Consider the following 26,661-nt stretch of genomic DNA (forward strand, 5'->3'; position numbering starts at 1 on the left):
CGATGGAAGAGGGAAACGACGAGTAGCGGCATAATCGGAGGTGGTCAGCGCGGATGTTGCACTCGGTGCCGGCGGTTTACGACCATCAGCAGCATCATGTGCCAGAAGTGATGACGGGACAGTGTGGGATGTCCCGAGGGTCCGCAGTCCATTTCTCGTTGCGGGACGAGTATTACCTAAATATCCGGAAGAACATATTGCACTAGTTCTGGAAGGACCGTCTGTACGAAAGCCGCAGGTCCTAGAGCTGTCGTACTCAGATTACTTCCAGAGGATGGAGCGAGATCCGACGAACCTGATCAAAAACATCTACCTGGAATACCGAAGAAGTTACAGGTGAGTATTGAGAATGTGTTCAGTGTCTAGCCAATTTCATTTACTTTAAAACTCTTTCAGCAACTCCCGCCCGCAAACGCTCATCTCGCAACGGCGCAGCTTCGGCCGGATGAACTTTGACGGCGAGTTGGCAATATCTGTATCATTCTCGAAGGAGGACGAAGTAATCGTGAACTATCCGTTCATGCGCTTCACTTAATAGCCGGAAAACGTCGACTTCCCTTCCCGAATCAACAACCAATGGCTAACCCCTCCAAGCCTGTCCTGAAGATGGCCGGCAACGAGACCACCCTGTTCTCTACATCGCTGTCGAGCTCCAAAATAAAGGCCGCGATGTTGCTCCCCAACGAAACATCCATCCGTAACCTGCTCAGCCTGGGGCCTTCGAACGTGACCGGTGGCGTACCGTAAGAATCGGTACAGCTTGGACGCGGGAGTTGGCCAACCATAAGCAGTTCCGTTAAATACAAAAAAAAAATCGAAAACATACTGTTTTAATATTAAAATATTGAAATTAAATCCATCACATGTTTCGAAAATCATCACTGTAATGTTAAATGTTATTTATTCTTGCCATAAAAAGTTTTTTCTTATATTAAAAGTAAAAAACTTTGACCTATACAACGATGTTGTTCCAGAAATGCATGGTAGTATCAACAACTTTTTAACTTTTAAATTAAAAAGTTTGAACTTTCTACGAATATTCACCAACGCGAACATTTAATCCAACGAACGATCTTTTTAAATTTAGAGTATTTTTTCTTTGTGTGTGGCATTGCATTTTGAGTGCCTTGTCCTCACTTAGAAAGGCACTTTAGTACAAACAGTTCAAAACTAGGTCAGACATCCTTAAGGAATTGGCAATTGGCGCCGTTCTCCAGTCCATGTTCCGGATGCTCTGAGTTACTGAGTTACTCTGTGACTCGACTTATTTTATTATGTTGTTTGTCAATCTTTCAGAAAACTGATCACCCTATCGTTATGTTCCATGATCACTTCCCCCGTTTATTTATCAGTGGGTTTGTTTGCTTTTAAAAATGACCGAATCAACTGCCAAACCCACCAACGAAAAAACGGCCCAGTTCAGCGTTCGCGCACACAAACAGTCAGTCTGTCGGATCGCGTTTGCATCATTCGTGCGTCGTGCGTTTTTCGTGCCGAATTTCGGAGTTTTCCGGGCGGATTGCGTCGATTGGTAATGTTCGTGCGATCAGTGATGGTTTGGGTGCATTTTTCTGTGCAACAGTGTTGGATTTGAGCGAATTTTATCCCGTGCAAGGCGAGATTTGAGAGGAAATTTTAAATAACCTCACTTTTCTTCCTCTTTCTGTCGCATTTTTCTCGCGGGAGGTTTTGCGTTTTTGTGTGAGTGTGTGTGTGAATCTGGCGAAGTGAGCACGCACACAAGCAAAATTTCTGTTTTGATGTGTGTGCGTGTGTTCTGCAGAGAAAATTCCGAAGGACGAAGAGCAGTGCTGCCAGATTTTAGGAAAAAAGGGCAAAGAAGTTAGGTCGCAGATATAACCAGAATGGTGTAGGACTACGTAAAGTTTTAATGTGTAAAAATAGGGATTTCTATCTATATTTCAAGTGTCAAGGTCGCCGGGACCCGTGGTGAAGGGGTTAGCGTGGTTGCCTCTCACCCAGTCGGCCTGGGTTCGATCCCAGAAGGTCCCGGTGGCAAATTTTGAGACGAGACGAGACGCCTTCCGTCGGACGGGGAAGTAAATGTTGGCCCCGGTCTAACCTAGAGGTTAGGTCGTTAGCTCAATCCAGGTGTAGGAGTCGTCTCCCTGGGTCCTGCCTCGTAGAGTCGCTGGTATAGGCAGTTGGACTCACAATCCAGAGGTCGTCCGTTCGTATCCCGGGGTGGATGGAAGCTTAGGTGTAAAAAAGAGGTTTGCAATAAACTCATCAATCAAGCCTTCGGACACCTAATTTCGAGTAGGATGTCGCAATCGAGAACGCCAAGGCAATGCTGTAGAGCGAATAATTTGATTTGATTTTTGAAATACGTTTAACGTTTTGGCGTTTCATACAAGTGGCTTTACAAAGTGTGTACAAAGTACACGTATGCGACTGCCGGTGGGGTTTAATATATTAACAAAATATGTTAATAGATGGATGTTTTAGCTTACATAAAGCATTCTTGTCAGAAATTCCCTGGAGATGAAGCCACACGTTGCCGTCGTTTCAGGGCTTTTATCCAAGATGGTTCCGATGTTGATATATATCACACATTTATTTTATATTTATATACTTGTGTTGATAGAAATCACAGCTTTTATAATATGTAAAATTGCAAGATATTGAAATTTTTTATTTGAATCTCAATATTCTTGTTCGTAAAATCTGTTAGGAACAGGTTTAAATCTGTTTGATAATGTGGAGGAATAGTTAGTTGTTTTTGTAACTTTTTTTAGGTTGTTTTATAATTCCAGACTCCAGTTATGTGTAAGCCAGTTTAGTAATGCTATCAGAATCTCTTATTTCAATTGAAGTGGTACACTACCAATTTTGAGTTGTCAAAAAATCCATAGAGTCTCGATCAATCAATAATGAAATGATTTCGGACAAAATTCGTTGATCTGTTGAACTAACGATTTTCGGATTATGGTTGTATCGACCATTGTTGCGAATCGAGGATCTACTGGAGTTTTGATGATCAAATAGAGCCTAACATTTCAAAAGGACACACAGGTGTGAACAGGACTGTGTCTCTTTCACTTAAATGATAGTTTACATAAGGTAAGATAGGGATACACTCTTGTTTTCAAAACTTGTGTGCCCTAATGAAATGGAAGGCACGAAACAGTCGTCTTAACAACGAGTGTTCAACTTGTAAAATATGAACGTTTCATTAATGTTTATTGTTTTTGGAAGCAGCAAGACATGTTTAAAAACTAGGTAAAGGAATGTTTGGCTTTGTAATTAAAATTTCGGGGATTTGAGATTCAAGTTACTTTCAGACAGTTTAGCTGAGGTTGTTGATTCAAGTTAGTTAGTTTTCCTGAAATGAATAATTGGACATAAATGATTAGTTAAATTAAAGTTAGTTGCAATGTACGACAAGACTACTCACGGACGCGACAGGACGGGGCCCAGAAAAAATGCCCTTGACAAGTTAGTTCTCATCTTTCATTTTCCAGCATTCTTGTCAGAAATTTACAGCAGCATTCTTGTCAGAAATTTACAAAAATAATCAAAGTATGTTTACATGGCAGCTGGACGTTTGTTTGCATCAGATTTCCTATCTCTTTCTAGAAAAAAGTTTTTTGTCCAGCGACTTCTAGGTGTTTTTTTTTTATTGCCGCCCGATATGTCAGCCAACATACTTCGCAGGGCTGTGACAGCTCGAGCTCAATCATTGTTTGCATCAGGACACTGTGACGAGAAGTTCATCATTTTTGGGTTAAATTATTTTTTTATCACTGAGCCTAGAAAGACTGGTGTTGGATGGTGGCATACAACTTTCCCTCTTTTTCTCCATCAACACCGGTCGCGTTGCTTGGGTGATATACCTTCCAAATTAGGTACTTGACATTCCCTTCCGTGTTCGGCAAGCGCTAATTTAGCTTGCAAAATCACTGCTTTTGGAAATGTTTTAAAACATCTAATTGTTTAGGTAGAAACAAAATTTCAGTGATAAAAGTTCAATAGCATTTTTTTATATAAATTTGGAATCGAATGGAGCAGAAATCGTAACAAACCAACCTCAGTACATGCCAGTACCTTCGAGTAAGGCGTAGTCCTACGTCAATAATCGGTTTTTTTATACCAAGGGCCACCCAAACATTAAGATTCTTTTTTTGATAAAACAAATTAATATTAGAATGAAAATATGTCGGAAACGCCAAAAGGCTTTCAGAAATTCACCAACACATACAAAGTATGTTGACATGGCAGCAGGGTTTTTGTTTGCATCAGATTTGCCATCCCTTTCTAGTAATTTTTTGTCATGCGACTTCTAGCTGTTTTTTTACTGCCCGCCCAATATGTCAGCCAACATATTTCGCAGAGCTGTGACAGCTCGAGCTCGGAAATTGAAATTTCAGAATTCTGATATCATTGCAAAACATTGTACTAAGGTACCGCAATAGGGTCCTTAAGCCCTATGTTATTTTTATGTACAATGGAATTGGGCCGCCAGGATCTCTGTCATTATAAAAAGGGTGGAAGCAGCGCGAGGGCTGTCACTAACTAATACCCGGGACTGAGATAACCTGCACTAACATAACCGATGTCTGATACAAAAATTTTAATTGGGTCCTAAAATGAAGCTTAGATTGCTGATATTATTGTTTACAGCGATAAAGCTTATTTTTCTGAGTACAATGACCCTTTGTACGACCACAAAGAGTTTAAAATGGATTTTTAAATCAATTTGGAAAAATTAACCTAGCGGTCCTTCTTGACAGAAAAGCTCCTACTTGACAGCTCGTTCCAAGGGGACCATAGTTGATCAGTCGAAAAAAATGTTGTCTTGTCAATTTTTTTTTTGCATTAAAATGAAAAAAAGTGATCAGAAATGGTTTTTAATCGTGTTTTTTACCGTTGTACATAAAAATTTACATGGGGCTTTAGTACCCAATTATACTTTTCCATAATATCGCTGCCGGCCAGCGGGTATTGAATTGGACCACACACACAAAGTTCTAAGCCTTTGTTTCTTCCAGTAAGACGATATCCTACGTCAACAAAGTTTTGAAAAGTTGATCATTCACAGAGAAAATCATCGCGATCAGTACGAAATCCCACTTAGAAATTTAACGCCCCGATCGGTCGTCGTCTCGTCCTGATCGGGGCAATTCGATTTTCCAAATGTTGCGTTACGTAATGAAAGACGCTCCCATTGAAGAATCTTAACAAAATAGAATGTGTCAAAAATGTTTGAAGGAATAAAAGTCAAATCTGGCAGCACTGCTAAATTTTCAGGGTTTCTTTTTCCTCGTTCGCAGTAAGCGTGGGAGAGTGGTTCAAAATAGACGGCGGTGGAAAAACAGAATAATTTTTCTCCGACGAAACACATAACAAACAAAAAACCCAAGTGACAGTTGCCAGAGTGAAGCGAAAAAAATCAGTGGAAAAACAAAAGTGAAGTGAATCGTGAAGAGGCGCGTTTGGGAAGTTTCACCCGGAAGAATCTAGAAGCCGTCGTGTTCCGCGCTGATCACACATCCGCGCGGTTCCGAGAGTCACGCCGCCGTCGTCGTTGCGCTACTCTAGTGTCTCCTGGTGGTATTGGTGCGGTCCGCCGCCGCGGGGGAACTTTGGCAAAGTATTGGTGCAGGAATGGCCCAGCAACAGCAGCAAGAACTGCAACCGCACCAGCCGCAGCTAACCAGGGACCATAATCGTGGAGTCGCCGGAGGAATCGCTGGCCATAGTGAAAAGCGCAAACATCGCGCGTTAGAGTGTGAGAGTGATGAGGACGACTTTGCTGGCTTCGACGAGGACGCCACGGCCAGCGGCAGCGAAAACGGTAATCGATTTCCTACTCTCGACTCGTAATTCTTTTTTTTTCTGTTCTCCGTTCCTTCCTTCGTCGTCGTCGTCCCGTGCGTCGTCCGTCCGACTCGCGTTCCCCTTCGAGAGACACACAGCACATTCGCGAGGGTTTGCGGTGCGCTTCCATTTTAGATTTTCGCAAGGCAAGCCACGGCGAGGACGGGGACCACGACCGAGGAATTTACAATTTAAAATGTCGCAATTCCGGGTCACGTACGACAGATTGTAATCGCTCCGAGTGCGCGCGCCCTCCCCCATAAAAGAAGAAGACCCGTGAAGAGTTTACTAATTATGTAATTTATCTTGTTTTTCTCCGATTTGTGTGGTTCCGGCAAAAAAAAAACTAGGAGTGCTAAATTCGCCCCGCTCAATCACCTCCCTTTCCGGTGCAAGTTTGAAGAAAGCTCGAGAAAGCCAACTCGGGGGCGGAACACTTCCGGAAGACGGCATCGGGGGCGAATCCCCCCTCGGAGCAGGCAAACAGGTATTCTTTTTCCCCCCATTTTTTTTTTCTTTCTGCGTTGGCAGTTTTCGTTTCAGTACGATAACGCAAGTTTTTTTTTCTCTTCTTTTTTTTTGCGTCGTGCCAACACAGGACGATATGGAGTCGCTGTTGGCTGCCGGCGGCGGGGCAGCTGGGGCGGGAGGAATGTACGCGGACCCAACCAGCAAGATGGCCATGTTGGCGGCCAAGCAGCAGCGCAAGCCAATCGCACCGGTCAATCCGAACGACGAGGCGTTCAAGGTGCCGTTCACGTTTGGCTGGAAGAGAGAACTGGTGAGTGTGTGAAATTGCGGGAATTTGGCACTGGGTTGTGGTTCAAAATGCTTGGAGAGAAGGTGGGGAGTGAAAGTATCTCTTATCTTAATGCAATTTAGGGAAATAAATTATAGGTTGTTTGCATGTAGTTATTACGTTCTAAAACAATTATGAAAAAATATTTGCAGTGTTTTTTTTTTTATGTGTTGTGAATCTTTGGAGTTACATATTATGTCTAAAGCCATGGAGTTCCTATGTACACAAAAACGATATTTAACCCATCTTAAAGTGCTTCGTGCCTTACTCACATTGATATAAAGTGAGTCAAATATTTGTGCGTTGGGGAATTTACAACATAAAATAGCAATTTTATAAAAAATAGTTGTTTATAAACTAATGTTTTGATAAGTTTTACTTGAAAAAACTTAATTTAAACCCATTTTTAATATAAACTAACTAAACAAAGTTATCAGAAGTTCAAAGTTGTCACAAACTGGCTAGAGGTACTAATATTTGACACGAAAACAACATTTCATAAATGAATTCACTTAAATCGATCCGGTTTTGTACTTTTATTAGGGGTACGGACAATAATTTGACCTCTTTTTTTCTTTTTTCTTTTCTAGCACAGTTTGTATGTGATTCGGTAGATTTTCAATTTCAATTCAATTAATTTTATTTACCTCCCTGGGCTTTGTCATAATGAGTGTCATAGGTTTGATGCTTGTTTAGCAAGGAGTTTGATTTGATCCGATGTGGAATTAAAATCGAAGTTTTCAGTATATTGCTGAAGCTTCCATTTTTACACATGGACACCACTTCATGCTACGAGAACCCATTATGACGCAGTCTCAGGGCTTAATCGATGACCGGTAAGCTGTCATCGAGACAAGGAGGTTCTCCGATAGTGGAAATATCACATATGTACAATGAACTGCTACATATGTGATTTTTCCCTATCTTAATGTGGGTGTCAGGTTAGGATGCGGGTTTTAAAAAAAAAAATAGTTTTTGTAGAATTTAGGATTTAAACTATAAGATGCATAAGATCGGTCAAGGCCCGTTCTTACACTGAAAATTGCGAATTGCGAATTTAGGATTTAAACTATAAAAGGAGCAGTCGTGGCTGTATGGTTACGATGTTCGCTTTATAAGCGAATGGTTCTGGGTTCGATACCCATCTGCTCCCAACGAGAAAGTTCTGGACTCATTGAATTTGGAATTAATGAAAAACATGAAGCTCACGGCGGGGTTCGATCCCCTGTCCTTAGGATTGGCAAGCAAAATGCTTTCCACTTAACCGTGGAGCTTTGGTAGCTTGAGAAGGAATTAGACTGGTATAGTTGAATCCAAGAATCGGACAATGAATCAAATTGAATGCAAGTTGAACATCAGAACTCAAACAAGATTGCATGCAAGATTGCAAGCGCAGTTGAAATTGAATCTAAAAATACCTCGCTATAAATAGCCTGGGCGACTGATAGAATTCATCCAATCTAGATTAAATTTTCAAAACAATCTATCCCTCATGGGAAGAAGCTATCCCATTAGAAATGAGAACACACGAAGAATTCGGACAACAATGCAAACGGTCGTTACCACTCGCCTAGGGTGGCTCCTCAGACCATTCACCTTCCCAAAAAACCGTCCAACTCCAAGCGAAACTTACTTGAGGATACAGTGGAGATTTTCCCTTAATACTCTGAAAAAAGTGGACCATCAACAATTCCCGTCTTCCAAATCCCCTATCCTTGTCCCTGGTGCGCGGTGGAGATGGGAGCGGCCGGCAATGGACGGCTGCCATGGTGGTGAGAATCTGGTTCAGGTGGAATTGGTTCTATTCCCAATTATCGATTCCTAGGCAACTTGGACTTAGACAATCATCACATCACATGGCGAAAATCCAGTCTGCAATCCGCTAAAATCACCGTCTCCTAGCGAAGCGAATTTAGGATTTTAACTATAAATATCTACTTTTTATGCTTTGCATTTAGTTATTTAGGAACAAAATTATTAATAGTGAATTTAATAATTCTATCAGAATCAGTGATTTTCATTCAAGTAGCATAAAAACCATTCTGATTTGTCAAAATTCCGTAGAGTCTCGATCAATCAATAGTGAAATGATATCGGACTAAGTTCGTTGATCTGTTGAACTAATGGTTGTCGGATTATGATTGTGTCGACCATTGTTGCGAATCGAGGATTTACTGGAATTCTGACCATCAAATGGTCGTCTTCTTTTTCAATTCACGACTTGAACTGTTATTATTTTTTTTTTTGCTTTTTTAAAGGAGGCCAGACAGGTTTTAAAAGAAACGTTTTTTTTGGCTATTAATTAAAATGTCGGGGATTTGAGATAAGAGTTGCTTTCGGATAGGACTTTAAATCTTGTATTCAATTCAAGTTAGGTAGTTATCCGCAAATGAATATTTGGACTTATGAATAACACACAACTGTGCATTTATTCTAGAGTCAGATCCATACAGCGTCAGTGTTTATTATATAAATTTGTCTTCCGACACAATTGGTTATTCTAAAGACAAATCCCAAGTAGGAAAAAGTTCAAGAAATACGTAACTTAATCCACCTTTAGGTGGTTGGTGCCTTCCTTACATTCATAAAGTCAATACATTCAGTAAAAATAGCAACATTTCCTCTTAACATGTTTAACAAATCAACTTTATTATTCATTTCTTTTGATAGGGTTCGCAGACCTTCAATATATCTAGCTAATCGGCAAGGTCCGATAAAAAACCTATCAAACGATAGTTCGCATGATGGACCCGGACATCAATTCATTGAAATATCTGAGATCCGGCCTCCAAAAAGTGTATAAATAACACTTAAGCGCTAATAACTTTTGATAGGGTTGTCAGATCTTCGATGTTTTAGGCTCATTTTGAAGGTCTTTCGATTATCTAACTAAAGACAGGTCGCATTAGGGACCCGGTAATCGTTTTCATCTATATATGTGAGATCCGGCTACCAAAAAGTGTATAAATAACAGTTAAGTGCTAATTGGAAAGGTCTTTTTAATACTTTCTGAAAATGTATAACATGATAGGGTTTCTTGCAAAAACCACCCTTTTTACAATCTTCCGGACATACGCCAAAATCGTTTTTTTAGCATAACTTTTGAAGTACTTAACTAAACTTGCTGATTTTAAATAGAGACCTATGGGACCCCAAGACGGATCGAATGAGACTAATACGGTCAAAATCCATTCATCAAGTCCGTAGATAATAGGGGGATGGCGTCGCTATTTTTAGACCACGTTTTCCACTTTTTCTCATCGAAACCGACTACTTTACCGTGGCAAATGGGCAGTATACATGATTGCTGAGTGTCGCAGGACTCTCGCCCTTTGCTATTAGTAAGTATCCAGCAAAGCAAAGGGTATAGCATGCATTTGATACTGTCAACTCCCATTCGGCTGTGTTCTCGTCGCTGTCATGTTGTAAACTGGAGCCGAGGGGGGTCCTGTTGTGAATTCTAGTTGGAGGTGGTCCGAAGATCATTGAAGAAGGTAGAATTCGCCATCACCCAAGACACGAAGGCACGAAGGATAGACCATGTCTTGGGGGGTGAAAGGATGATAGGATTTAGTGATAATACCACAATTTTAATATTTGTCTTTCTCTCTTATTTCAGAGGATGCCTGTTCTGAGTTCTAAGTGTTGCAGAAGCCTTCCGCTCTACATAATGGAGCCTTCCTTCTATCATTTCCTGTATTTTGAAAAAAGTGATGCGCCGAATGTCGACATATAGTTTATCACATTTACTCCATACGGTGTGAGCGTGAAATGCTGTATGTTTGCAATTGGTGCATTGGCTATTTTCAAATCAGGCTAGATTTTTCCTATTATTTTAAGATAAAATTTAGTAAAATCTATCCATCTATTTATTTTGCTATTGCTATAACTTGTCCCTTACCTCACAAACTTTAACTACTCTATTCTTCAAACTTGGAATCGCAATACATTATTGTAGAAATGTAACAGTTGAAAAAAAAATGGTAAGAAATTTGGGCATAACTGTTATTAATATGATTAAAGGTACGTTCAATCTGTTTTATTATATACATTAACTATTCTAGTTTGTTTGTCCTGTCCCATATTTCACAACTTCAGTTGTTATCTTGTAAACTTCTCGTTACAAGTTGGTAGTTCTGTCTAGTTGCAAAATAAGGTTTCTTTATTCTTTCTTTATGTGTTAGTCTGTTATTCAATGTTCGATTTTATTTTACATTGTACTTATCCCATTTTTTCTCTCTTTTTCTCTTTCATGTACCTTGCGAGCATACGATGACCGGAAAAGTCATTGTATCAGCCAACACACGTGTATTTTTCACAAAGCCGCGAAACAGAACAAGTATTTTTATAAGTGCGTGAATAACAATCGGTCGTAGAAGCTCAAAAAATGTGAGAACAATATCGCGTCGTGGTTAAGTGATAATAAGGCGAAGAAAGTAGACGACGATTCCGCATGAAGGATATAGTGGAAATTCTGCGTTAATTGTACAATGGATGAAGGTTTGAAGTTGACACTACCAAAAGGGTATGGTAAGATGCAATAGTAATATTGCTAGGTTTGATAGTGTCAAAAGGTAAGATCAAGGAATAGGGATTATATGAAACTATATTGTCATAATTATTGTATTCACTGAAATATCTATCCGCTTTCTACCCCCAATGTGTCCTGCACTGGGGGTGCCTGGGGTAACTTCGAGTTGACCTGGGCCGCCCGAGGAATTATGTCGTAGGTGGTTCGTGTACTTCTCACTCACCTCTCCTCGCGGCAAGGTTTTCCGTAGGTCTACACTCGAACATGCAACATGGGACAGCATGAATCTTCAGCTGAAGCCGGACGAATGTATTCCGAAATTACAGAAAAAATTACAGAATTACAGAAACCGACTACTTTACCGACTTCATTTTGCCGTATATTTTTAGACGATGACTCAGCACTTGAACATGAAAAAACCAGATGGCAGCACGATGTAACGCCAGGCAAATCAGGGATCAGCGCGTATTTAATATGAGAAGATATTGCACACTTTGCACCAAATTCTCCTCCTGTGCAAATCATAACTGCACACCAAATATTTGCACACTGAAAATCATACCCCTTCTCCCTCCCGCTCGCCTAGAGTGGTGCGTGTCTGGACTGAGCTTTGATGCTTTCGACCACTTTAGATCAGTTTCGAACTAGGGTGTGTGTCTTAGATAGTTTTTTTCTGCTGTAGTTTGAGGTGTGCACTTTGTTGGAGAGCTTTTTACAACTTTCACGATTGTTGCAAAATCTCTGAAATCCGCAATAACATGTTTCAACACTACGGATCAATTCACTGCTAGAGTGTAAACCTTCTGATGGCTGACTGCTTAGCGTCCCAGACCACCAATCCGAAGGTGTGAGTTCGAATCCCATCTGATTCATTTTCGTTTATGTTCTCATATTCAAAGTTCAAATTTCTGATTCCAAATTTCAATGGTACCAACCGGGATTTGATCCCTGAACCTTCTGCTTGTGAGGCAGAAGCCGCAGCCATTAAGCCACGGAGCCGGTCACATTATAGCCTTTCCTCAGTAAGGTTAGGCAAAAAACCTACAAAATTGCTATAGAAAGGGGATAGTTAGAGGAAAACTTAAAGCTGGATCACAGAGTGATTTTGTCTGTTGACGTCGAAGAGCAGCGCTGCACGAGGCAGCTTATCCGTTATACACGTATTTGATCATTAGCTCTCCCAGAGCCATGAACTGTTCTGCCTTGTTCCGAGAGGCAAGAAAACGAGTTAACATTTCCCCCGCAAGGGCGAAAAACTCTGGCAGAGTCTGGTCATCTCCGGATACAGCTGCTTGTTCCGGAACTGTACCGCTCGCCGCAGTCACGCTTGCGTAGGAACCTCCCCAGCCGGGAGGAAACGCTGAAGTAATCCGATCTGCCGCGCCTTTTCCAGGAACAGTTGGGCTTAACCTTGGAGGCCGCCGGGTTGCTGGAAGCTTTTTCTTCTTAGCCTGCTCCTCGAGGTAGGCTTTACGCGCGGCACAGCCACGGAAGTTCGCTGTATGATTGCCATTGCAGATCGCACACTTGACACGCGACCGGTGCTGCTAAGCCTCGCTTTCTGGGGAAGTTTGCACTTAACGCAGCGCGGCGGGAGGAGAAATTGCCAGAGTTATGTGCGATGCAAAAAAGGGGATCAAGTCTCCCCACTCTCCCCTATAATTACTAAATAAATGTTACACACACCAAGATCGATCTGAACTAAACTTCACCCTCCTTCCTTCGTTTACAGGTTTACCGCGCCCACATGGACGGTAACAGCAAGGACAAGGGCGAAGTGTACTACATTACCCCGGCGGGTAAGAAGCTACGCACCCGGAATGACATCGTGATGGCCCTGCACGACGGCCTCACGATGGACAATTTTACCTTCATCAAGGATCCGGTCGGTGGCTCACCGGACGAGGAAATTATCAGGTGAGGCTTTTGAAAGGTTTTTGATAAAGCGATAGTGGCTCTAATGTTATTTTTTGTTTGCTATTCACAGGAGTGCTAAGACGTACGGCAGTACGCCACGACGTTCGATGAGTTCGTCCACGGCTGCAGCAGCAGCAGCAGCGGTTGTGGTCGAACCACCGGTGGAAATCGGCAAGCGCGTTCCGAAGCCCAAAATGCCCAAGGGAGCAAGCCCGCCACCGTTCGGGCGTGCCTCCCTGGGTCAGCAACGTACTCCACCTTCGTCGCGATCCAACTCGCAAACGTCCCCCAAGTCTGGAGCCACCGCGCAGGTTGCCTCGCGAGCTTCTCTTGGGTTGGGCGGTTCCGCCGTGGGGCTGAAGCCGAACGAAAATTCGTTTGGTGGTGGCGCGCTTAAATCTGCCAAGCTGAAGAACAAGTGAGTATTTAGATCTTTTCTTTGGAATGATTTCTTTCCCGCCATGTCCCATCGGCCCCCCACAACCGATCCTCGTCCTCCTTCGCCCTCATTGCCCCGCATTCATTTCACCGGTACTACAAAAAACACTTTCAATTCCCTTTTCACAAAAAAAAACAAAACTCCACCCCACCGAACAATAAAAAAAAAAATCCCGAAACGCTTACGAACAAAATCTGTTTTGGGATCTGTCGTGCGCGCGACGACGTTCAGGGTGCAAACGTGCTCGATCCAGTGTCTCCCGGCGATGGGGATGATTCCGCAGCTGCAGTGCATTTCCTGCGCCTGCATGTACCACCCGGAGTGTGTGGAAGCGACGACGGCGGAAATACTGGCCCGCCGGTTCACGTGCAAGGTGAGATAGAGTTAATAGTTTCGCGGTCATTCCGTGCAGATTTGCCCAGCTATCACAGTGTGGTGTGTTGAACCGATTGTCGTGAAACTTTGTTCTGAGGAGTTATTTTGGTCCCTGATTGTTATTCAAAAGTTATCATTGTGCGCTAAGTTCAAATTATTCCTTTTATTTGATTTTTAGATACTCGTAACATTACCAATTCCGTATAAAAAATTGGGCAAAACCCTGCAAGGTTACGCCCTTTTGAAAAGTCATTGCGAAATTTTGAAATAAAGTTGACAAACAAAATCAATGTTTGGATAGGGCTTTCTAGTCGAATAAATTTAATAAACACCAAGTTTATCTATTAGCCCTCTACTGCCCAAATTTTTTTTTCGAAAATATTTATTTTTCCCGTGTTCAGGAGGTCATTTTGAACAACTTTTGTTCTACGAAAAACTTTACTTCTCTTGTTTTATGTTTTTATTGTTTGATTTTTAATATTTTAATTTGCATTTATCTTGTTTAGTTTATGTTTGTTTTTGGTAGTATTTGGCCTATTCTACAACCTAATATAATTACATTTTGCCTATCTAATTTTTTCACGTTTTAACAGTCACTTTTCCAATTTTTTACTTGTTTTTCACATTTTCTGCTATAGAATGGCACCATCATCATTTAAACTGCAAAAAAAAAAAAAATGCGTAGAGGCATAGTCTGGGACACTACAAAAATTACTGCATACTTCTTTTTATTTAAAATATAGGAAATGTTAGTAAAAAACACAGCCAAAGTTGACCCCTAAAAAAATGAAATTTTTTAAAAACAATGACAAAGTCACATAAAACAAGTTAAACTTCCAACCCTGAAATTTTCTAAAATTTCAAGGGTTCTTCTTTCCAATGCTCTTTAAAGATCAAAAATCGGTTGCAAAATAGTAGTTTATGCAACAAGTTGCAAAAAGAGGATTTTTTCAGCACGAGTCGTACATTTATCCAACGAGGTTCACCGAGTTGGATAAATACGACGAGTGCTGAAAAGTCAAGTTTTGCAACGAGTTCCATACAACATTTTTTGCAATTTCGAAAAACACCCATTGAGTGAAATTTTAAGTCGAATTTTCATGTATTTCGTCAATAAATCGTTTAAATCAAAAAAATGTTGAAAAGTGTTACTTTTCGAAACAAGTGCTGAAAAGTTCAACTTTTCAGCACCCATTTCAGTGCTGAAAAGTAGAACTTTTCAGCATTTATTTTGAAAATTGTTGCTATTCGATTCTGTTATTTTTGGTACAGAAAAGTAGGCTATTTCGTCGTCCAAGAATGACAGGAAAAGTAAGTAGTTTCACGACGGAATTGCAAAAATGATTTTTGGCGATTTTTTAGATCGAAGCCCGTCTAAAGGCGGGGTCAGGTTGTAGAGGGTTAACCTTCAGTTGACTCAATTGCAGGCTAAGTTTGAACAAATGTCGATCCGATAACTTGCCACCTTGGCGATTTATTTATGTGAAAGTAGGTTTAACAAAAACAAAACTGTGTTGAAAACAAACCAGCTTTCAGTGTGTTAGTATTTTTTTGTTATGGAATTTAAGAATCCAGTTTTTTCCGCAAAAAAAAACAAATTTAATTTCCACCCAATTTATCATTTTTTAAGGAATGGTTGAGCTATTAGACTATGCAAACAAATAAACGCGGAGTTAAACTTTTCAAAGTGTCATGGTAAACTTCACAGCAACTTCACAGAAAGTTTAACTCCATGTTGCAGATTTGAGAGCTCGATAGAAATATCTACGTGCGTATCTCGAGTTTTTTTTTATTAGGTCCTATTATAGGTCCTATACTGCCGTTCTACGCATAATTGTCCCATGTTCAAAAAAGTGCAACTGAGAAAAACGCGATTGAAATTTTTCGACCGATTTCTGTGTTTCTACGCATAATTGTCCCGTGGGTTCCTATTCGCTCTATGTGTCCCTAATCGGCCCAGTTAGCAGTTTATCACCCTTATTTGTATTTCTCTTGCTATACAATGGGTAAACAAGACATAATACTTAATAAAACTAATGATTCCGTATAAGAAAATACTTGGTGGGACAATAGAGCTTTATGACGTTTCGCGTACGCCCACTAGCGCACCATTTGATTTTGCTGGCCGGACAAAATTTAACCTCACTTTTTTTCGTGTACGTACACGCAATACATGCGCACGTAGATTACCCTATTATGCGTAGAACTTTAACGATGGGACAAACAGACTTGGTGTTGTTTTTAATGAGTTTCCGAACAAAGTACCAGATTTTATTTGTTTTTCTTAAAGTATATGTCAAACTTAACTTAAAAATGTCAAAAAGTCAATATTGTCCAAAAATGACATGGGACAATTATGCGTAGAACGGCAGTTTAAACATATGAAAGACAATAGTTTATTGGTCATTTAAAAAAAAACTCTGGGTATGTTGTATTGCGTGTACGTACACGAAAATAAAGTGAGGTTAAATTTTGTCAGCCAGCAAAACCAAATAGTGCGCTAGTGTGCGTAAGCGAAACGTCATAAAGCTCTATTGATTTTAACACTTTGAATTTTGTGAAAAATTTATTGTCCGTTTCTTTCAAAGGTACACGCCGAACGGCATTTCAAGGAGCTATTACTACGGCAAACAAACAAACTCGTACTTTTTGACAGTTTGCCTGCTTTGTTTGTTTGCCTGGATTTGTGTGTACAAACGTCAGCCTGCATACATTTTGCCTTGTTTGCGAGTTTGCCGTAAACAAGTTTGCGAGTTTGTCAAACATGAAAAAGGGCGAGATTGTTTGTTTCTTTTTGCGATAGTGAAATGGCTCCTTTAGAATAGAGATATCTACGTGCGCATGTATTGCGTGTACGTACACGAAAAAAAGTGAGGTTAAATTTTGTACCAGCCAGCAAAACAAATGGTGTGCTAGTGTGTGTGAGATCGGGCTTAGATAGCTCTATGTGCCGTAGACATTGTTGTCAGCGATTTTGTGCACTTTTAGTGCAGTGAAAAGCATACCTGGCAATAATGGCAAGCGATTGGAAGAAGAAAATCAACAAAATAAAACGTGCAGTATGGGATTTAACTGATTTGACAGATCGCCTTTGCCGAAAGTGCGGCGCGTCGTTTCTTGGTTGGTATGCCGCGTGTCTTTTTGGGCAATACTCGCAATACCTAAGAATTTGCTTCAGCTTTGTCCTTTTTTTTTTTCAAAAAAGTTCTAGCTGTCAAAAACGTTATCCGCCATTTTCAAATGTTGCTCCAGCTTTGTCTGTTTATTTTTTTTTCAAAATAGTGTTAGCTGTCAGCGCTCGTATTTTGAGCTCAGCAACCCAACATTAGAAAAGAAAATATCAGTAGTTTACGCGAATACGTTCTAAAAATACTCCTCAGAATACAGCTTTACAATCTCGGTAAATTTGGGCAAATTTGCACTGGAATGACCCATTGGTGACAACATTTTGTGTCTTCTTCTTTAAGATCTGCCTGGAGGAGGAATCCGCAATGGCGTCGGAATTCGATGGCAAATCATCGACGAGCCTGGCCAACAGCATTCTGCCGCTGGCCCCACAATCGCTAAACAATGGCAACATGTCGGCTTCGGTGGCCACCGCCGGTGACAAACAGAAAAAACCAACGCCGCCCCAGCAGCCACCAAGAACCGGTCCGGGAACGGCAAAAACCGCCGGAAAGGAACCTCCCATGCAGGACGTGATCGTCGTCGGGAACCATCAGTTTATCGTCGTTCCGAAGGGCAAACCGGCTGCGGCCAAGCCCAACAAGAAGCAGGCCAAGACGTCACAGCCACCTCCGCAGCAGTCCCAACCGGTGGTGAACACGGCAGTATCAGCAGCAGCAGCTCAACCGGATCATGCCCCTCTACCGTAAGTATTCCGGTTTGTCTAGATCTCGTGAAACATACCCATCTTATTAGTTTCTCTTCAGTTATCTCTGTGCTCTCTCATCGTTGGACAACAACAACAACAACCACAGCAATTCTCCACCACAAAACCAAAACAAAATTAGCGCGTGATTCTTTTCTTTTTGATTTCAGGATTCACGTCCTACTCCACAGATCCCCAAAACAGTTGTTCAGAACAAGACTCGTTTTCCCGCTCCTCCTCCTTCTCATTCATTCCCCCGCACACACCTCACAACTCATTGCACGAACTAGTTCCGAAGCGATCTTTTTGAGTTGATTCTACAGTTGTCTTTTCTCTCTCTGTTTGCTTTGTAGAACCGACGAGGTCCGGAAATCCAACGCGTCCAAGTCGATGAACAACATTGGCCAAAGCAACAACCGGAACAGCAGCAGCAGCTTCATTGCCGCCGATCTGGCCGCAATCCGGACGAATGATACGGGCGCGGCGGCACGGTCGTCCTCGCTGGCCGCTGGCCTCGAGCAGAACCGGCTGTTTGCGTCCAACTTCTTTTCGAACGTGTCGATCGGGTACGACGTGCTGCAGCAGACGTTCCAATATCTGAAGGTGCAGGAGCTGTTGCGGGCAAGCTGCGTCTGTCGGATGTGGAACCAGGTGGCGAACCATCCGCGGTTGTGGCGCACGGTTCGGATGAAGAACTCGCATGTCAACGATTGGGCCGGGTTGGCGAGGACGCTGCACAAGAACGGGACGAAACATTTGGACCTGCGCAAGATGCTGATCTCGGGGAATAGTGACGAAATGTGGCAGAGCTTTGGGGAGAATATTGCGTACGCGGACCGGTTGGAGCGGATCGATTTGTGTCGGTGTTCGTCGACGGTGGTGGGAAGTTTGCTGCGGTCGAACCCGCATCTGAAGGTGATCAACGCGCTGGCTATTAAGAATGACCCGGTGGATTTCTCCAACTTTGAGCACGGTCGGTCGTTGGAGGAGTTGCGGTTGAAGTCGTCGGCGCCCGTGTCGGTGGACGGAGATTTGAGCCAGCTTGGGTACATGACCAGCTTACGGCACCTCTCGTTGACATCCATCCTCAAGCTGGGCTCGACGTCGATCGAAGCGCTGGGCGAGCTGGAAAATCTCGAGTCGCTTGAGTTGGGCGAATGTACGGAGATTGGACAGAACTTGGCCGATATTCTGCCGAATCTGACCAAGTTGCAGCGATTGCGGCTAGAGAAGGGCCAGGAAGCGTTCAACATGTTCACCGTGCTGGAAGGCATCTCCAAAGTGCCGAGCTTAAGCCAACTCGAGCTGATCAACTGTGACGTGAAGGTCGGCTTCGATAAGCATCTGCACCGGTGTACCAACATCAAGAAATTGCTCCTCATCCCAACCTACGTCTCGCAATCGGCCGCCACGAACCACATGGTGCTGAGTGGGGTGGCCAAGCTGAAAGACACGCTGGAATCGTTCATCTGGACCGTGACGGTCGAGCTGCTGCGCGTGACCGAACTCTACATCGACCAATGTGATACCAAGAACCGGGACGACAAAAACAGCCCCGGTGAGAGCATACCGATCCTGAAGCCGGTGCCGGGCGTGGAGGAAATCCCCCCCGCGAACAGTGCCAACCCGTCCGACACGCCCGCCCAGGTCGAAATCGTACCGCTCGTCACCGTGACGAGTATCCTCGACCGGTCCGTTCCGAACACAAAGGTGAAAATCCTGAAAATTCCCTTCGCCAGCACCTGGAAGCAAGGTATGATTGATCTGCCCTAGACCGTCGACATCCAGCCCCTCTGAGAGACATCCCGAGAATCAGAATTTGCGTCGTTTTAAGAAATGCTTAGCCGTGTAAGAACCTCTAGATGTAATTTATTGCTCCTATGTGTACGACATAGTTTTACACTTACCTAGGCCATAAGATCGATCCCATTTCCAGCGAAGGCTAGCTTCGCTAAATCCCCCGGAAGCGGTGAGTCGGGAGAATGTACATAACTTTGAGCATTTTCAGTTTTCTTTTTAAGAAAAAGCACTCGTTTTCACACAAACTGGGGACATTCACTTGGCTGTTATTTTGTCGAATGAGGCACATTTTTTGTTCTCTGCGATCGTGGTTGAGTTGAGAAATTGCCCTTTTGTTTTAAGGGCGAGAAGAGACAGCTAAATTTTACTAGTTTTGCATTTTTCTTTGTTTGACGCGTTGCTGTGAAAAGAATGCCGACAGCGAGGAAATGTTCATCCCATACGTTAGGATTAAACTTGGTTGCATAACGAACGAAACTAAGAATAAAACAAACACACAAGATCAAAAGCTTCGACTCAATTCGTCCGAAAGGTTCCTTTTATTCGCGCTTCTCCACGTTACAAATTCTTGTCTTGCACAGCCAAATCGATCTCAAACTGCGGATCTCCGGTGTACCCGTTGTGCTTGACCGTTTCCAGAAATCGCACGTAATCCTCCGGCAGACCCGTCTCCTTGGCGCCCCGCACGATCACGTCCATGTACGTCTTGGACGGTTGTCGCTCGAACGGGCGCTACTCTTCGCCACCCTCCAGCGGAGCCGGATTCTTGACCAGCTGGTAGACCCGGCACTCGAGCGTTTCCCCACTGGGCGTCCGCACCGGCAGCGTGAGCGCTTTGTAGACCTGGTTGTGCACGCCCTCTTGCTTGTCCAGGTCGGGCAGGTTGGTCGCGTTAATCTCCCACAGGGCACCCCACACGCGATGACCCTGCTGCTCGACGATTGTCGCCGGCGCGCCTCGCCAACGGGCCGCGTAGTGGAAAAAGTCTAGTCTAAAATTCTGTTACGACACTCGATTAGCGGTGGTGAGGAAGAGCTGCCGATTTGCCAAACAATTACTTCTAAATACCCGAATCCTTTTCGTACGGCAGTTGGACTGCCCATGTGAAGGCGCTTGGACCAGAGGTTGCTTCCGAAGGCAAAGTAGTTGAACGTACCCGTAACCGCCTCCGGCAGGGCTGACTTGATGGCCGCTGGAACAGGAAAAAGTGTTAATCGACGGAAGTGACCACTTGGTGGCTTAACGCTTACCCATTCTAAAGATTAAACTAGCTAGGAAAGAGGCTGAAATGGTCCTCATAATGGAGAGAAATCCGACGGCGACGATGACAAAGTGCAATGAACGAAAAAAAAAAAACAAAATTAATCATAAATCATGGCTCGTCGCCAGCGCGAAAGCAGAGCTTTAAATTTTAATCAACCAACAATCACCTCACAGAACGAGAACAAACTGATAACGGCTACGAACGATCCCCGCGAACAGTAAACTGCTGCTGCAGAGCAAAACAAAACCGAACAAATTTGACTGTAAACACGGAGTGAATGGCATTTTGTGGTCATTCAGGCAGGTTGTCATTCATTTAGTTGAATGAGTTCAGCGAGACCAAACAATAATCTGTACAGACATAAGGTCTATTCCCGTACCTGCAGAATTGCAGAATTTCTGCAACTTCTGCAGAATTCTGCAGCCAGCATAAGTCACTTTTTTGCAGCACGTTCCCGTACTTTTCAGTTCGCTCTCTTCATCTCTCTCTTTTGCAGAAGTTCTGCAAGGAGAGAAGCCGCAAAACTTTTGCCTGGGTAGCGCGTTCCAGTACTTTTTCTGCAATATTGTACACAGTTGAGTGGAATTACTCAAATTGGGTATTAAAGTTTTTTAATTATTTCAAAATAGCACAACATTTTATTTAAAAAATCAAGGATGTATTATTGATTAAGTAACTAGAAATTAATTATGCTGAGGTAGAAATTATATATTAGAAACAACTCAAAACTTTTACAATAGGTAAACAATTTTACAAATGAGAGTGCCAGGTACGTTTAATAAATATGATTAAAAAAAAGACAAAAGGTTTAATATAGAAGGGACCAAAAATACATGTTTTAATAGCAGAATGTTTGAAAGATTATTCAGGATAACATTAATAAATTATGACTGGATGTCACATGAAAGAACAACGGTGACGCAGCAAAATTGAAAAATTAAAAAAAATGAATCACAAACTATTTTTTTTAAACTTAAATTAAGAATCTGGAAATTAATAAATCCATAATTAAAAATAAAAAAAACTAATATTTTCAAAATGAGAAACTTAAAAAAATTCAGATATTTGAGAAAAATTTGTTCATAAAATTACTTTTATAAGGTCTTTTTCGGTGCTGGGACCTGGTTAGGACCGAATCGGCTTTTGTATATTTGAGAAATTTTAAAATGCAGATAATTATATCAGAAAAAAATCACAATTTCAAAGTTTAAAAATTCAAATAATTAAAAACTAAATATTTCAAAATGTTTAAAATTTCAAAAAAAATAATTTTAAAAATTCAAAATAAAAAAAATAAAGGTTGAAGAAAAAATTCGAAATAAAAAACAAAAGTTTGAATGAAACTCAAAAATAGTTCAGAACAACAAAAATTCAAAATTTACGGATAGAAAATTAAAGAAATTATAATTTCAAAAATAAAGAAATTATAATTTCAAAAATAATTAAAAATTCTGTAAATCAAAAAATTTAAACCTCAAATATAAATAAAAAAGAAACAGTCAAAATTTCCAATCTCTAGATCCACTAAATTTAAGTTTCTATCCTAAAATATGACTCCAAAAAATGTGTATTTTTATGATTCAATATGGCGAAGAAATTAATAATTCAAGAATTTAAGAATTTAAGAATTTAAGAATTTAAGAATTTAAGAATTTAAGAATTTAAGAATTTAAGAATTTAAGAATTTAAGAATTTAAGAATTTAAGAATTTAAGAATTTAAGAATTTAAGAATTTAAGAATTTAAGAATTTAAGAATTTAAGAATTTAAGAATTTAAGAATTTAAGAATTTAAGAATTTAAGAATTTAAGAATTTAAGAATTTAAGAATTTAAGAATTTAAGAATTTAAGAATTTAAGAATTTAAGAATTTAAGAATTTAAGAATTTGAGAATTTAAGAATTTAAGAATTTAAGAATTTAAGAATTTAAGAATTTAAGAATTTAAGAATTTAAGAATTTAAGAATTTAAGAATTTAAGAATTTAAGAATTTAAGAATTTAAGAATTTAAGAATTTAAGAATTTAAGAATTTAAGAATTTAAGAATTTAAGAATTTAAGAATTTAAGAATTTAAGAATTTAAGAATTTAAGAATTTAAGAATTTAAGAATTTAAGAATTTAAGAATTTAAGAATTTAAGAATTTAAGAATTTAAGAATTTAAGAATTTAAGAATTTAAGAATTTAAGAATTTAAGAATTTAAGAATTTAAGAATTTAAGAATTTAAGAATTTAAGAATTTAAGAATTTAAGAATTTAAGAATTTAAGAATTTAAGAATTTAAGAATTTAAGAATTTAAGAATTTAAGAATTTAAGAATTTAAGAATTTAAGAATTTAAGAATTTAAGAATTTAAGAATTTAAGAATTTAAGAATTTAAGAATTTAAGAATTTAAGAATTTAAGAATTTAAGAATTTAAGAATTTAAGAATTTAAGAATTTAAGAATTTAAGAATTTAAGAATTTAAGAATTTAAGAATTTAAGAATTTAAGAATTTAAGAATTTAAGAATTTAAGAATTTAAGAATTTAAGAATTTAAGAATTTAAGAATTTAAGAATTTAAGAATTTAAGAATTTAAGAATTTAAGAATTTAAGAATTTAAGAATTTAAGAATTTAAGAATTTAAGAATTTAAGAATTTAAGAATTTAAGAATTTAAGAATTTAAGAATTTAAGAATTTAAGAATTTAAGAATTTAAGAATTTAAGAATTTAAGAATTTAAGAATTTAAGAATTTAAGAATTTAAGAATTTAAGAATTTAAGAATTTAAGAATTTAAGAATTTAAGAATTTAAGAATTTAAGAATTTAAGAATTTAAGAATTTAAGAATTTAAGAATTTAAGAATTTAAGAATTTAAGAATTTAAGAATTTAAGAATTTAAGAATTTAAGAATTTAAGAATTTAAGAATTTAAGAATTTAAGAATTTAAGAATTTAAGAATTTAAGAATTTAAGAATTTAAGAATTTAAGAATTTAAGAATTTAAGAATTTAAGAATTTAAGAATTTAAGAATTTAAGAATTTAAGAATTTAAGAATTTAAGAATTTAAGAATTTAAGAATTTAAGAATTTAAGAATTTAAGAATTTAAGAATTTAAGAATTTAAGAATTTAAGAATTTAAGAATTTAAGAATTTAAGAATTTAAGAATTTAAGAATTTAAGAATTTAAGAATTTAAGAATTTAAGAATTTAAGAATTTAAGAATTTAAGAATTTAAGAATTTAAGAATTTAAGAATTTAAGAATTTAAGAATTTAAGAATTTAAGAATTTAAGAATTTAAGAATTTAAGAATTTAAGAATTTAAGAATTTAAGAATTTAAGAATTTAAGAATTTAAGAATTTAAGAATTTAAGAATTTAAGAATTTAAGAATTTAAGAATTTAAGAATTTAAGAATTTAAGAATTTAAGAATTTAAGAATTTAAGAATTTAAGAATTTAAGAATTTAAGAATTTAAGAATTTAAGAATTTAAGAATTTAAGAATTTAAGAATTTAAGAATTTAAGAATTTAAGAATTTAAGAATTTAAGAATTTAAGAATTTAAGAATTTAAGAATTTAAGAATTTAAGAATTTAAGAATTTAAGAATTTAAGAATTTAAGAATTTAAGAATTTAAGAATTTAAGAATTTAAGAATTTAAGAATTTAAGAATTTAAGAATTTAAGAATTTAAGAATTTAAGAATTTAAGAATTTAAGAATTTAAGAATTTAAGAATTTAAGAATTTAAGAATTTAAGAATTTAAGAATTTAAGAATTTAAGAATTTAAGAATTTAAGAATTTAAGAATTTAAGAATTTAAGAATTTAAGAATTTAAGAATTTAAGAATTTAAGAATTTAAGAATTTAAGAATTTAAGAATTTAAGAATTTAAGAATTTAAGAATTTAAGAATTTAAGAATTTAAGAATTTAAGAATTTAAGAATTTAAGAATTTAAGAATTTAAGAATTTAAGAATTTAAGAATTTAAGAATTTAAGAATTTAAGAATTTAAGAATTTAAGAATTTAAGAATTTAAGAATTTAAGAATTTAAGAATTTAAGAATTTAAGAATTTAAGAATTTAAGAATTTAAGAATTTAAGAATTTAAGAATTTAAGAATTTAAGAATTTAAGAATTTAAGAATTTAAGAATTTAAGAATTTAAGAATTTAAGAATTTAAGAATTTAAGAATTTAAGAATTTAAGAATTTAAGAATTTAAGAATTTAAGAATTTAAGAATTTAAGAATTTAAGAATTTAAGAATTTAAGAATTTAAGAATTTAAGAATTTAAGAATTTAAGAATTTAAGAATTTAAGAATTTAAGAATTTAAGAATTTAAGAATTTAAGAATTTAAGAATTTAAGAATTTAAGAATTTAAGAATTTAAGAATTTAAGAATTTAAGAATTTAAGAATTTAAGAATTTAAGAATTTAAGAATTTAAGAATTTAAGAATTTAAGAATTTAAGAATTTAAGAATTTAAGAATTTAAGAATTTAAGAATTTAAGAATTTAAGAATTTAAGAATTTAAGAATTTAAGAATTTAAGAATTTAAGAATTTAAGAATTTAAGAATTTAAGAATTTAAGAATTTAAGAATTTAAGAATTTAAGAATTTAAGAATTTAAGAATTTAAGAATTTAAGAATTTAAGAATTTAAGAATTTAAGAATTTAAGAATTTAAGAATTTAAGAATTTAAGAATTTAAGAATTTAAGAATTTAAGAATTTAAGAATTTAAGAATTTAAGAATTTAAGAATTTAAGAATTTAAGAATTTAAGAATTTAAGAATTTAAGAATTTAAGAATTTAAGAATTTAAGAATTTAAGAATTTAAGAATTTAAGAATTTAAGAATTTAAGAATTTAAGAATTTAAGAATTTAAGAATTTAAGAATTTAAGAATTTAAGAATTTAAGAATTTAAGAATTTAAGAATTTAAGAATTTAAGAATTTAAGAATTTAAGAATTTAAGAATTTAAGAATTTAAGAATTTAAGAATTTAAGAATTTAAGAATTTAAGAATTTAAGAATTTAAGAATTTAAGAATTTAAGAATTTAAGAATTTAAGAATTTAAGAATTTAAGAATTTAAGAATTTAAGAATTTAAGAATTTAAGAATTTAAGAATTTAAGAATTTAAGAATTTAAGAATTTAAGAATTTAAGAATTTAAGAATTTAAGAATTTAAGAATTTAAGAATTTAAGAATTTAAGAATTTAAGAATTTAAGAATTTAAGAATTTAAGAATTTAAGAATTTAAGAATTTAAGAATTTAAGAATTTAAGAATTTAAGAATTTAAGAATTTAAGAATTTAAGAATTTAAGAATTTAAGAATTTAAGAATTTAAGAATTTAAGAATTTAAGAATTTAAGAATTTAAGAATTTAAGAATTTAAGAATTTAAGAATTTAAGAATTTAAGAATTTAAGAATTTAAGAATTTAAGAATTTAAGAATTTAAGAATTTAAGAATTTAAGAATTTAAGAATTTAAGAATTTAAGAATTTAAGAATTTAAGAATTTAAGAATTTAAGAATTTAAGAATTTAAGAATTTAAGAATTTAAGAATTTAAGAATTTAAGAATTTAAGAATTTAAGAATTTAAGAATTTAAGAATTTAAGAATTTAAGAATTTAAGAATTTAAGAATTTAAGAATTTAAGAATTTAAGAATTTAAGAATTTAAGAATTTAAGAATTTAAGAATTTAAGAATTTAAGAATTTAAGAATTTAAGAATTTAAGAATTTAAGAATTTAAGAATTTAAGAATTTAAGAATTTAAGAATTTAAGAATTTAAGAATTTAAGAATTTAAGAATTTAAGAATTTAAGAATTTAAGAATTTA

The 26,661-nt window shown here is 37.2% G+C and overlaps 2 protein-coding genes and 1 long non-coding RNA gene across 4 annotated transcripts; 1 reads left to right on the forward strand and 2 right to left on the reverse strand.

The window, feature by feature from the left end:
• The first annotated feature begins 1,417 nt into the window (after nucleotides 1-1,417).
• LOC120416667 (uncharacterized) lies at nucleotides 1,418-20,081 on the forward strand. 2 transcript variants are annotated; one of them, XM_039578479.2, is made up of 9 exons: nucleotides 1,418-1,531; nucleotides 5,295-5,818; nucleotides 6,192-6,328; nucleotides 6,440-6,622; nucleotides 12,904-13,088; nucleotides 13,159-13,506; nucleotides 13,759-13,900; nucleotides 17,370-17,773; nucleotides 18,127-20,081. In XM_039578479.2, exons 2-9 carry the CDS (start codon nucleotides 5,629-5,631, stop codon nucleotides 19,544-19,546), a joined length of 3,009 nt encoding a protein of 1,002 aa, XP_039434413.1. In that variant the 5' UTR covers nucleotides 1,418-1,531; nucleotides 5,295-5,628; the 3' UTR covers nucleotides 19,547-20,081. The 2 variants fall into 2 exon arrangements, with proteins under 2 accessions (XP_039434413.1, XP_039434414.1); XM_039578480.2 differs by lacking the exons at nucleotides 1,418-1,531; nucleotides 13,759-13,900; nucleotides 17,370-17,773 and having other exon boundaries at nucleotides 5,351-5,818.
• Nucleotides 10,136-17,362, reverse strand: LOC128092774 (uncharacterized). Its single transcript, XR_008211995.1, has 2 exons — nucleotides 15,720-17,362; nucleotides 10,136-10,529 (listed from the first exon to the last, which is right to left on the reverse strand). It is a non-coding gene; the product is annotated as an uncharacterized LOC128092774 (long non-coding RNA).
• On the reverse strand, nucleotides 20,076-21,130 carry LOC120416669 (gamma-glutamylcyclotransferase-like). Its single transcript, XM_039578484.2, is given in 4 exon segments — nucleotides 20,076-20,572; nucleotides 20,632-20,765; nucleotides 20,824-20,856; nucleotides 21,004-21,130. Coding segments are annotated over 3 exon segments (579 nt in total). The 5' UTR covers nucleotides 20,828-20,856; nucleotides 21,004-21,130; the 3' UTR covers nucleotides 20,076-20,131.
• Nucleotides 21,131-26,661: the final 5,531 nt, after the last annotated feature.

The sequence above is a fragment of the Culex pipiens genome, chromosome 2 (genome assembly GCF_016801865.2).
Source record: "Culex pipiens pallens isolate TS chromosome 2, TS_CPP_V2, whole genome shotgun sequence".
NCBI lineage: Eukaryota > Metazoa > Arthropoda > Insecta > Diptera > Culicidae > Culex > Culex pipiens.

What these genes read in the sequence shown, in the direction of transcription:
- LOC120416667 (XM_039578479.2), top strand. Translation starts at nt 5,629, where the DNA reads ATGGCCCAGCAACAGCAGCAAGAACTGCAACCGCACCAGCCGCAGCTA. An exon ending in GGCCAGCGGCAGCGAAAACG is followed by an intron (nt 5,819 to 6,191) that starts GTAATCGATTTC and finishes AAAAAAAACTAG; the next exon opens with GAGTGCTAAATTCGCCCCGC. An exon ending in CCGGACGAGGAAATTATCAG is followed by an intron (nt 13,089 to 13,158) that starts GTGAGGCTTTTG and finishes TGCTATTCACAG; the next exon opens with GAGTGCTAAGACGTACGGCA.